At 39.8% G+C, this 13,275-nt stretch overlaps 1 protein-coding gene across 2 annotated transcripts in view; it reads right to left on the minus strand.

The window, feature by feature from the left end:
* Nucleotides 1-13,275, minus strand: part of LOC129769501 (protein obstructor-E) — a 49,971-nt gene that overhangs the window by 5,423 nt on the left and 31,273 nt on the right. Inside the window, exons 2-5 of one of the 2 annotated variants that reach the window (XM_055771821.1) lie at nucleotides 13,002-13,211; nucleotides 5,312-5,500; nucleotides 5,026-5,236; nucleotides 4,067-4,794 (exon numbers count right to left, since the gene is read on the minus strand). In XM_055771821.1, coding sequence (XP_055627796.1) covers nucleotides 4,653-4,794; nucleotides 5,026-5,236; nucleotides 5,312-5,500; nucleotides 13,002-13,211 — 752 coding nt within the window. In that variant the 3' untranslated portion in view covers nucleotides 4,067-4,652. Of the gene's footprint in view, nucleotides 1-4,066; nucleotides 4,795-5,025; nucleotides 5,237-5,311; nucleotides 5,501-13,001; nucleotides 13,212-13,275 lie in introns of those variants that run through there. The other variant, XM_055771829.1, reaches the window with a different exon arrangement.

Consider the following 13,275-nt stretch of genomic DNA (forward strand, 5'->3'; position numbering starts at 1 on the left):
CCGCGCACTCTGATTGAACCGATTAAAGACAATACAGATGCCCAATAACCTAGTAACTACCAAACCTACTGCACCCTCCCTATTCAGGTAGCATTAGGTCTGGTGGAATGGCCACAATGGAGTCATATCCTCAGTCTGTCTTTACTACGGGTTTTGCTGGAACCGTTGGTAATATGGATGGTAATTAAGCCACTAAGGGCAGGGCTATTGTCTACCTAGTGCTCAGGACATCAAGAGTTACAGTTCAGGCCGTCCATGAGATCGAAAATGTGGAATGGGTGGCGTTAGGGATATTCCAAGGAAGTCGACAAAGTCTTTTGCCAGAAGATATCGAATATCTCAGTTATTAGAAAAACTGCATCTCTATTGCACGACAATAGTCCCCGCATAGAGCATGAAGAAAAGATGTAAACAAAATTAGCCCAGTATTGACTAGATAGGTGGCTTCTGTTATTTCAATAATTCATTTTGCGCCATCATGTACGTAGCTTCACAATAAGATATTGAGAAAAAGGCACATTAAGTCCAAACGCAACATGGCATGAAAAACTATACGAGAAGACGTTAGCGATGACTTTTTCTGAACTGGAACGATGAGTCGATAAGACAGGACCTCGAATACCACCTTCTTGTACCAATTCCAGTAGATATTTCATCAAGTAGGGGCAGCGCCTTCGTATAAGAGGTACAGAAGTGTGAAGAGGTTAGGTAAGCCTTCTAAGGGTCATACCGCTCGGGTCTGCCTTCTATGGCTAATACCCCTTGTTGTCGGAGGTACTAGAGAGTGAAAGGTTGGTTGCACACCTTACGTGAGCCACATCCTACGTATGGAAGTAATTGAATGTTAAGATGGAGGTATCACTCGTAACATACCCGTATGAGAGGCGTTCCAAATTAAATTCCAATTCATTATCGGAACATTTGCTCAAATTTACTTGTTATTCCCCTCCAATGCAAATATTCATTCATCGGTTTTCGTCAGTGCTACCAAACATTTTCACTAAAGAGTTCACTCTTCCGTAGTTTCGTAGTTCTACGTTAACAATGCAGTCGTGTTTTGGACATCAACCTTCAATTTTCTTAAGAATGATGATTGTATTGAATGATTTTCAATATTTATATGGCAAAAATGGTCGTTTGAGTGTGGCCGTATTCAGCTTATTCAACAATGTGGCAATCTCTTTTCTGAATAATTAAGGCAATATTGAAAAGACATTTTTGACGGTACTAGGATCTTTCTAACGGCTTCAACCGAGGCGTTTGAAACCGATTTGAAAATTGTATTGAAGCTGGAAGAAACTACTTTCGAATAATAAGACTATCAAAACACATTATTTGAAAAACATTAATTAACACACTCCCTGTTTGTTCCCGTTCGATCTACTCCGTGTTTTCTGGCAATTCAACACTCGCAAGTAAGGATGCGGGTCATCGATGTTTCAAGGTGATTGTGTGAGTTCCATTTTCATCTTGCATGTTAATTTGTGAGAAGGTTTACTATTTTGTTACAGTTTCATGTCGTAAACGTCCACAGCCGTCCACTGGGAGCGTCGTGGTATTGCTAACCTAACCCGTACCGTCAATAACGAGCAACTAATACATCGGCGATAAACAATATTCATATACCCGCCACTAGAAATCAGGAATGCGTGAATCACTCGCTCAAAATGCAAATGCATGGTTCGTTCTATGGACAATGTGGAGAGAGATGAAATATTGCGATTCATGCTCTGTCCGTTCCCAATTTATTGATTCTAAATAAGTTATCTCCGATTTCAAATCACATTTTCTATCTAACGAGCAGACAGTATTCTTTCATTATGCTGATATCACACACCGAGGATGCTCGATACAAAGAAAGGATGGAATATATCCTGAACAGCGGGATGGAATATATCGTGAACATATGTGTTGTTGGAACAAAAAATTGTAAGGGGTTGTATCTAGGACACGGCCGCATTTTTGACGTAGAACCACGGAATTATATTAATCAATCCGCTTGTTTTGACGTGGGACTGCATCTAACCTTTCAATATAGGGGTCAATTTCAAAGTTTCGGATGAAAAAAGTGTAAGGTTTTCCAACTGGTATTTGTAAGCATACATTCATGAAAGATACATTGTTCTTAAATAAATGCAGTGTATGTCCGTATTCCAAAATTTTGGAACACAAAAAAAATCCGTATGCTGCTGACACCTTCTTTGTCGAAGCATTCTTTGACACGGAGGGATTCCTCTTCTTCGAGGGTGTGTAGTGAATGCGGATGAAATTGCATTGCCGTTTCGCAATATATTCCATTCTTGCATCGAGCTGTGTGTGTATATGTGTGTGAAATCAACATTAGGTATGAGTGATATCCGCTCGTTGTGTTGCATTTAGTTACTTCTCGCCCGCAAGTGTGGTTTCATTACATTCCATCAGTGGAAAGAAACTCTACTCCATACTTCTCCTTCTCTTGTCTTCCCCGACAGAGATAGAAACCATTCTCGCTCGATGTTCGCCAGCAACGATGTTGCTCCAATGACCATCAAACGAGAAGTGGTGTGGGTTCAAATCGTGGATGGCTTATTTATACCAAATATGTTGGTAACTGGCAGAAACGAATGTATTAATTGCTCGTTATTAACGGTACGGGTACGGGAAGCAAACAAATCGGCAGAACAAATGTATGGGAAAATGGGAATGCTTCCAGTTCTCATTAATTTAAAGCGTTTAGGGATTGGGGTATTGTAATGTATAGCGTATCAAACAAATCTTAGAGAATTTCCTATTCGATTGGTACGCAAATCATCATAATCCGTTCGCTGTGGAAATAGTTATTAACGTTAACTTCATTTCGTAAAAACGTGAGCTGTTTTCTGATTTGGCAACCTTCCGGAAAGACGTCAAAAAATCTCCAATGACCGAATGTGTCAACTGAGAAAACCGCTGCGATAGCAATGCGTACATTGACCTATTGACCACTATGCTTCGCAGGTTGTGATAGGATAATATACGACGAACTCCAACCCCGTAACTTCGAAGTCGTAGCGCTGCAGGAACTTTGCTGGACAGGACAGAGGGTATGGTCCTCGACAACGACCCGATAGGAACGGGTCGACCCGAATAGGTGCACAGCGGGCAAGATGGTACGACCAAGTGGAAGCCGACTTGCGGATCCTACGCAGACTGCATGGCTGGCGACAAACAGCTATGGACCGAGGTGAATGGAGACGACTTCTGTGTACAGTTCAGGCCACTGGGGCCTTTTGCTGATTAAGTAAGTAAGTAAGTAAGCGTTTCAGTGTCGCTCTAGACAGCTAATAATCAACAGTACATGTCAATGCTCGACAATTGAGTTGAGTTCATTTGGAAACTGCTCAAATCGACTTTTTTTGCTTTGCGAATTGCTCGCGACCCTCAATGCAAGAATTCCATCATCGACCTTTGTCAGTGTTACCAAATATTTGCACTAAGGACTCACTCTTTCGTAGTTTCGTAGTTCTACGTTAACATTGCGGCCGTGTCGTGGACATCACCCTTCTGTTTTCTTAAGAAAAATGATTGTATTGACATATCTAAATAAATAATGTGTTGCAACGCGCAAATTCGAGGAAAGGATCGTCGGAAAACTTTCTATTTATGTAGCCAAAATGGTCGAATAAAAGTTGTATTTCAGGATCTGGGTAGTAGTAGTTTGTTCGGCGGAATTATTCCTGATCACTTTTTTCATGTCACACACGCCGACATTATGTGATATCTCACGCCAGATCACCATCTGCGTCACCTTGGATTAGGTTGGGGCATGCGATGCATCCCTTTTTTCAAATTTCCGTTATTATCTAATACACACGCACACACACATATCAAATATCAAGCAAGCACATGATTGTCATGTTATGATCGAGAATGTCGACATAAATTTCTTTCACTCGGTTAGCACATGGTTAGGACATGAGATGGCTAGTCTCGTCTTTGAGAGCCGTAGACAGTGGAACAGACAGAGTTATACAGAAAAGACAGAATTGATGGGATTGTGACATAATGTGAAGATATACTGTACGATAAATGCAGCGAAAGAGAGTAGTTACTGTTTGGGATTTTTTGAGATATTCCGTTTTATTTTCTTTTCTTCTCTTAGGTTTGTTTAGGTGTAAGCCTTTCAATTTTCCAATTTTTACACACGAATGAAATCTCGTTTTCATAGAAAAGTTGGTTTGTTTTGGGGAAGTATTCCCCAGTAAGTATAAATGTAAAACTGAGAGGCCTCAAGGGTATGGACAAGTAGATTACTGGAACAAAACAAAACACGCGCGTCATTGTGCTCACATGGCATCTTAACTAGGACGAAGCAAAATAAATAAATTAAAAAAGTGTATTTCTGATCTAGTGAAGCTAGAACTTGCTAGGAGTGAAATTTTTTGAAACAACTTCGAATGGGTGTTTTACTTTTTAATAGTGTCAATTTCAGCTGATTTGAGTATCCCTCTCTGACTATCACTTAACTAAAATCTTTACTTTAATAACAGTCTATGTCCCTCCGGCAATAAGCGAGATGTTCTTTCAAGGAGGATCTTTCAAATTAGGCGTATTACATCTTAGAAACTAGTTCCACTACTGCCCCTAGCGTCTAAGTCTCTAGGTTTTATAGAAGTACGTTTCTGTTTTTTGTTTTAATTTTCCTTCGCAGATGGGCGGTTCGATTTAGCATGGGGTTTGGATGGTGCACCGGCACCACCTTGCTGGAGGGCGAGACCGGCGAGGAGTTCGCTCTTACGGATGCTTTTCAAGTCCAAGTCACCATAGTAATCTTCACTGTAGGGGTGTAAATGAAAGATGTGAGGTTAAATGTGTAGTGAGATGACATCGGGAGTGAAGATCGTGTGTGTGTGTGCTTTTGTTTAAAAAAAAAAAGAACCAATTGGAAGTAGTAGAAGTAGTAGACATAAACATAGTTAAGTAAACATTTAGAAGTGTGTTAACATTGAGTGGGGCGTAGCGTCCAAACGGTTTGCAAGCCAAACTAAAAGGTGAAAAAAATCTTACCATCCGGGGACATCTTCTGGGTCTTCGCAGTTTCCAGTTCCGTCAGAATCACCGATCTTGAAAACGGTTCCAATTGGGCATCCGTACTCGCGGGCAACTCCCTCCAAGCAGATATAGTACTTGCGGCAATCCTCTGGATGGGCGTGTCTCGAGAAGGATCCAGCATTCGAGATTTCACCGGCAGCTGGGCAAGCGAAACCATTGGCTACCTCTGCGGGTGTTGAGAAAAAAAACGAAACATTGTTGTAAACCGTTGAAAGCGGTGCTCCAATTCCAATAACTTTACCTTCGACCTTGCACTCATGAACCTGATCGGCCCACATACACACACGGGCTTCACGATCGTAGGCCAATCCAGGAGAGCATTGGTAGCGGGAGGCTTCGCCGTTCCAGCAGTTCCAGAAAACATCGCACTTCGTGGGGTCAGCGAAGATACCATACAGACGATCGCAGTGTGGGGTGGAGATTGGTGGTTCTGGAACGAAAAACGGGAACGGGTCGAGTTATGAGACGTCATATTTTTTACCATTATAACAGTATGACATAAAGAAAGAATTCGATTTTCCACCATGTAAGCAAATAAATTCACGATTCAATATTGGTGAACAGAATGCTTTGTGAATTCAGTTGGCTTTAAAATAGTTGATTCTACCCGAAATGTATACAAATGTTCACTGCGAACGAATTCTGATGATTTGCATGTCAATCGAAGAGATATAATAGGATTTATGTAATAATATTTCTCGATAGATCGGAAAAATATTTGGATCAATCGATAGGAAATACTTCTACTGTGATATACGCATTATAAAATAAAGAAAATTGCGCATTCTTAAACACGAACTATTGAATAACTGGAACATGTCAAGCATCTGGATAAAAATTTCGCGTAATTCGGGTGGTTTTATGGTATCTTACAGTTGTGATGTAGAAAGAAAAAAATAATGTAGCGATAATGATGCCACAAGTCACGTTGAGTCAAACTGAGATAAATTTCGGGACTGTGACATAATCTGTTTTTAAAGGCGAAGTAACTGCAAAATTTGAAGCCTCTTAAAAACAAAAAAAAACTGAAATGGATATTCTGTTAGTAATATTTTAGACAGCATTCAGTCGATTTCATACGTTGAAGCTGAGAGTAAATTTGAAAATATGTTTGCTTTGTCGATCACTCGCGTTTCTCAATGCAATAATTTTGTGCAGTGGATCATGCAAGCATCGCTGGTGCTTCCGTCTGATCAATATTAGGATGACAGATGAATCGTGTCTGAACAATATGCTTCATCTTTTTCTTTGTTTGTTTACGGAGATTAAAAATATTTCGATTCATTCGACAGTTAATTTAAATTTTATCAAAGATGTGGGTTTCTTTCAGAAATACAATAAAACAGTCTTCAGAAAATATACGTTGCGCTGCACTTGAGTCCATTTTTCATTGGCGCTCGTTCATAACAAACACGTATTCTCTCAGGGTACGGAGTGTACCAAATTCATAAACAAGAGAGCACACATACACATCAAATTCTAGCGCCCGCTTTGTCTTCGCTCGTTCTAAGCAAAGCATAAAAACAACAGCGCGCCTCCATACCAACCGTATACGCTTGTGTGAAGAAAAATAACTCAACAGAGAAAGCAAACCGGATTCAAGTGCGGTTTAAAACAGATATAGAAATACGGCGAAAAAAAATTTGGCGCCAAACTCGGAGCAAAAACAGTGCTGACAACAAAACGTTTGATCTGTGTTTCGGAGCGTGCTCATTCGCCAGAGTGCATGTGTATACAAGGAGTGAGAGTTCAACTGAGTACAAAAAAGTAGAAGTGGGTTATATCTGTGATATAACCGAAAGATGGACGTAGGTCTAACGTTGGCTTAGCAATCAATAAGTAAAAAGCATATAACTCTTAAACATTTCATCTTTCGAATAAAGTGATTATCATACCTTAACCGGGAAAGAATTATTAACGCTCAAAGGAGGAATCGATTCCTTCTCGGGAATATCCAGCGCAAATAGTACCCGCTCCCCAAACCCCGATCATTAAAATCATCATTCATCCGGATCAGAATTATTAACGCTTGAAAAGAAATGGATTCTTCCTCGGAATTTCCCCTAGGATTGAAAACGACGATCGATTGAGCAATAGCCTGTTTTTAAAGCAATTTTAAAGCTATTGAAATAAGTTTGCGAGTCAATAGTTAACATTCATATAACACGTGGACATTTTGTCTTTCGAATGAAATGACTATCATACCACTCCGTTCAGCCGACAGAGAAGTATTAACGTTGCACTTCAGCGTCACTCTCTCGTTTTCGAAACTTTGAATTTACACCCTGGTACAGAATAGAGATGGGTAAAACCGTTCACTTTAATGAACCGTTCAGTGACCGACCGTTCACTTAAGTGAACTAGTTCTTTTGGGCAGTTCACTCACTCTTTCGTACATCAGAGGGAAATGCCAAAGCAAGTATAAAAAAGTGTGAGATGTTATGTAGGACTGTTCTGTTTATTCATAAAATGCTGTTAGCAAATGATGATGTGTCCGAATTTTGTTAAACATATTTTAGCAGAATATAAAATCAAGCTATGATTTTGGAATTTTGATTTAGTTTTAGCCATGATTCATTCTTTTCAGAAAAAAACTAGCGTTGCGCTGCGATGTTTTGCAATAACTGTTATAGCAAAACTGTACCAAAACGCGAACGACTCGAAACTCTCGAAATTATCGAGCACAATATGATATTAAACACAGTTCGTTCTGAACTGAACTGTATACACAGCTCACTCAGCGGTCTTCTTACACAGTTCGTTCTGAACGAAAAAAAAAAAAGAACGACCGTTCGTTCAATCTTTTTAGTGAACTAGTTCTTTTGAACAGTTCATGAACGGTTTGCCCATCTCTAGTACAGAACAGTCAAAACTTGTTACACATCAGCACCGCGTTGCATTTCCGAAGAGTGCAATAAAATTAGTTTCTTCAAATTCGTCTTAGTTGATAATTTCTCTTAGGCTTTGAAATAGAATGTGTTGGGGTCGAACATATTTGATATGTTGAAAATCCAACAAAAAATGGATACTAGGGCCGCATTGAAGGTACATGAGGGTTGTTCTGTGTTGTCAATCAAGAAAAAGTGAGTAAAGAAAGTGTGACCGAGTCGGATACAGATGAGAACCAATCTTCATTGACTGTTTCGTTCGAACCAATGAAGTATGATGTTTTCTACCCTCCTATACTCGCGCGCAAAATCATAACTCGTATGCTCGCACACAGTGTCACAGAAGGATGGAAGGAAGGTTTCGTATTGGGTTGGGAAAAAGAAATGTCGTATATTGTCAATATATGATAACACTTAAACATATCTTGTGTTGTACTTATCGCATCGGGTCATACTATGCGGCTATTTAAAGAGGACAATCTGTGCTACAAGTGTTGTGATTGTCCTTTTCAGTCTCAAGTTATAGCGCGTTAAAGATGGATTCCACCAAGCAAGAAATTCGCCATATTTTACGTATTTACTACCTGCGAGGTAAAACTGCAACGAAGGCGGCCGAAAAAATTCGTGTAGTTTATGGACCCGATACTGTAATGATTCGCACAGCACAGCGTTGGTTTGATCGATTTCGTTCTGGTGTAGTGTAGTAGTAGTAGACCGGCATGTGAGCACTCGCTCGATTGGCCAGGAACTGGGTATAGACCATAAAAGCTGGTGCCACCCGAGGAGTTGACGCAAAAAAATCTTTTAGACCGAATCAACGCCTGCGATGCACTGCTGAAACGGAACGAACTCGACCCATTTTTGAAGAATATGGTGACTGGTGATGAAAAGTGGATCACGTACGACAACCTAAAACGAAAAAAGTCGTGGTAGAAGCGTGGTGAGCCGGCCCAAACCATCGCCAAGCCCGGATTGACGGCCAGGAAGGTTTTGCTGTGTGTTTGGTGAGATTGGAAGGGAATCATCCACTATGAGCTGCTCAACTATGGCCAGACCCTCAACTCGGTTCTCTACTGTGAGCAGCTTGACCGTTTGAAGCAGGCGATTGACCAGAAGCGGCCAGAAACGATCAATAGGAATGGTGTTGGGAGCTCGAATGGGATGTCCTATTGCACACACCGTATAGTCCGGACCTGGCTCCAAGTGATTATCATCTGCTCTTGGTGATACTAAGTTGGCCTCAAAAGAGGCTTGCGAAAACTGGCTGTCTGAGGTTTTTTTTGCAAATAAGGCGGGGGGGGGGTTTATAAGGGGGGGATAATGAACTTGCCTTCTGAATGGCAACAAGTTTGCGAACAAAACGGCGCACATTTGACTTAAATTGGATAATTTTAAGTATGTTAAATAAAGCTCAGAGTATGTTAAATAAAGTTCGCTCAGAAATACGATATTTCATAAACTTCAGAAAACATTTTTTCTTCAACTTCATTCAGTTTTAATAATCATTAAATTCAGTCTCCTCAAAACAAAATTATTAATTTTCGGTCTGTGAGGCCGTATGCGAGAGTATTAACGCGAGTATTAACGAGGATTAACGTTGTGAAGATGGGAACTGTTGATGTCAGATGGAGGACAGGGAATATCTGCATTTCCGAAAATTCTGGAATATATTTTTTTAAACGAATGGATTCGTTGCATTGTTCAGCTTCATATGGTGTCGGTTCCGCACATGCCACGTTTGCGAACTTTTAACTTTGAAGTCTCTGTTTTTGAAAGCTACGATAAATTTAAAACAAAATCATGTATCTGGGCCCCAAAAACATCAACCTACAGTGAAAGCTCTCTATAGCGACATCGCAAGGGACCATCGTTGTAGAGAATTGCCGCTATAAAAGATGTCGCTATAAGGAGAAAAACGCCCAAGCTCACGCAAAACAATCAAATTATATTAGAAACAAAAGTAATTGACGTCTAACTATTGGAACTAAAAACATTGAACAATGAATGTGAATTTCAGCTCATTCGCCCGTTATTTTTTTCCCTCTAGATAGAGAAAAGGGTAATACGTTTATTATTTTTTTTTGTTCATAAACCAGCATAGATAATCTGGACAGCACCTACTCGCTGGTTTCGAGAGGGTGGGCTCATAGTTTCATTGTTGAATGCTCCGTCAGTTCTTGATTGAATAAACGATTGATTTTTTTATCTCATCGCCAGACAAAACATACCAATCGAACATCATTGACGCCATTATTCTTACCCCTTTTCACGACTCTAGTCCATATTTTTGTTGATGAATGAATTCGCATTGTGCGGCTCATTGAATTCATTAGACAATGTTGTCTTTTTAGTACCCTTTTCGAACATTTAAAGAACTGTCAAAGATTATTAAAAGAATTAAAAATAGATAAACATCAAACGACAGCTCCGAATCCTCGGATCAGCCAAATTTATGGTTTTACGAATGACATTTTCATCAACACTACACATATTCAAAGTTCAAATTTCTGTAGGAGAACAATCTATTGTGGTTTACTCAAATGCACACAGGAAATCACAAGCGCATAATTGGCTGGAGTTTAAACTCGGTCAGCATAAATAAATACACAGCATCGCTAAAATACGACACTGACACTGCGGAATTCATTAGACAATGTTGTCTTTTTAGTACCCTTTTCGAACCTTTAAAGAACCGTTAAAGATTTTCGTGTATTTCAACTCATCTTGGCAGTGAATGTTTTCGAAGTGAAACAAACGATACTTCAAGTTATTGCTTGATTTCTACATCAAAAGCTTTATCTATAGAACAAAATGCAAAATGCAATTTATTCTTCTGCTCTAGGACGGGATTCTTGTACAACAATTCTTCGATTAATTTGTTTCAATAAGCTTTCCCTATCTTTTATGGCTTGGATTTCTGTCTTTGTAAGTATCCGAAAATTTAAATCAGTTGGGCGTGAACACAGTTGATTCACAGTTGATTGAATCTTAAAATACACAACATAGACTATTTACGTTCGACACACACACTATGAGTGTAGTGAAATTGAAATTTGTCGCAATAGAGAATGTTATTTTATTTAGTAAATAGAAGCGTCGAAGTGTCGTTATAGGAAAGGTCGTTATAGAGAAATGTCGCAAAAAAGAAAAGAATTTCTATGCGATTTTGAAGGGACCTTTAAGCATGTCGTTATAGGGAGATTTTTCGCTATAAAGATTGTCGATATAGAGAACTTTGACTGTAATAATGAATTATAAAATTTCTTCTCTAAGTTAATATCGTACATGATTATTGAATTGAAAGCGAGTCGAATGCAATAAGTTCGTAGTCCAACGATAACAGTGCAGTCGTGTCTTGGATACCACCCTCCTATTTTTTTTCATTTTCACGTTCCAAACAATGAATTGATTATCCTGTATGTTCAAGCAACAATCATCTGTCTCACCGCTGAAGAGGTTAAATGGGCGAAACAAGTCTGTTTTGGTCTCATGAAAATAAATTATTTTAATAATCACTATTATCATAATTATTCGTGTAATGATTACTGATAAACATTCCGTGGCTCACCTGTTGGTTCAGAATAATTCAATTGCGATACCCATTTGAGCGGATTGAAATGTATAATCATTTATCCCTGCTATGGGCAAAGTGGTGCATTCGTTTTAGACGCAACTGATTGTGGTGACCAGTCGGTCACAGCCGTGACCCACGTTACGGAATATCTGCAACTGCGTGAACACGATTGATGGCGAAAAATGACTAAACATATGTGAAAAACATAATCCGCAAAACCAATATCAATTAAAATATTTACAGCGCTCACTTGCAGTGCGTAAAACCATTTTATTGCACCCCAAACTTTGATAAAACATTCCTGCAAATTTGGGAAGTCTGGAAAACTGCACTGATACAGTATAGGGTGTGCGTCTATTGCCCTTTGTAGCATAAAATTTGTCAACTACATTTGCGATGAAATATGTCGATTAACACCACACCCCCATATCAGGTGGAATATTCTACACCTGGCGCGGTTGCTGAATTAGACGCGAGTTTCTAATCTCACCGCTGCCAGCTGATGTGAATGGCTAATGCGTGGATCGCAACAGAAGTCATATTTTTGTTCAGCCGCAAAAATTAGGCTCCGCGCCGTTTATGGCTGGCAGTGTTCGCACATTATGGTGTGTTTGTGTGTGTGTAATGTATGTTTAAATACTTGCATTTGCGAAAGTCGCATGTGGTTGGACAGATGGGAGCGGATAAAAGGTGCCTTCAGGTCCACGACTATGGGAAAGACTGGGCATGAAGGGGAGCAGGGAGTAGTCGTGGGATGGGGAAAGTAGATTGCCCCACAGCCAGGGACGAATTTAATATAATTTATGAAATTTAATTTATCGCATCCATCTTCCGGTATAAATGATCTCGGTGAGCAGATTAGCAGACATCGTGGGATTGTGCAATATTCTTCTTACCAGCAAGGACCGGGGCTAATGGTGAAGTTACCGTTGGAACCCGTCATCATCTTCACGCGCGAAAGAGTTCGGTTTCATATGTGCATCAGTTATAGGGTGTAATTCTGTGAGCCATGTTTGTGGGGTTTTGGATTTCGAGCAAATTAAAATTTAGTACATTTTCAAAATTTCCAAATCGACACAGATAAGTGATGTTGTCAAAGATTATTAAAAGAATGAAAAATAAATAAACATCAAACGACAGTTCCGAATCCTCGCATCAGCCTAATTTATGGTTTAACGAATGACATTTTCATCAACACTACACATATTCAAAGTGCAAATTTCTGTAGGAGGACAATCCATTGTGGTTTACTCAAATGCACACAGGAAATCACAAGCGCATAATTGGCTGGAGTTTAAACTCGGTCAGCATAAATAAATACACAGCATCGCTAAAATACGACACTGACACTGTGTTAGCTTCTGCTGGTAATGTCTGGCCTCAGAGCCCTAGTTATATAAGGGGGCGGGATGGAAAGCCCGGGAAGAAATCAAACCAAAGATATTTATCCCTGGATGTCATATATTTACCTAGCTGGGTTCGGTCACCACAGTCAACATTGTGCAGGTAATCACAGTTCTCTGTCAGATATTTCGAATCCGACGCGTCGAAGGCCAGACCGTTTCCGCAGGTTTTCAGTTCCGCCGCATTGTTGTCGCACTTCCAGTATTTGTCACAGGATGTGTGATGTGGGTAAAAGCCGAAGTCATCTGGACATTTAAAACTTTCCTGGGCCATTGCTGTAAAGAGGAGAAAGAGAAACAGGATTGTTAGAATGACAAAACCATTAAGTGTCGTGCCGTA

This window comes from Toxorhynchites rutilus, chromosome 1 (assembly GCF_029784135.1).
Source record: "Toxorhynchites rutilus septentrionalis strain SRP chromosome 1, ASM2978413v1, whole genome shotgun sequence".
Taxonomy (NCBI): Eukaryota; Metazoa; Arthropoda; class Insecta; order Diptera; family Culicidae; genus Toxorhynchites; species Toxorhynchites rutilus.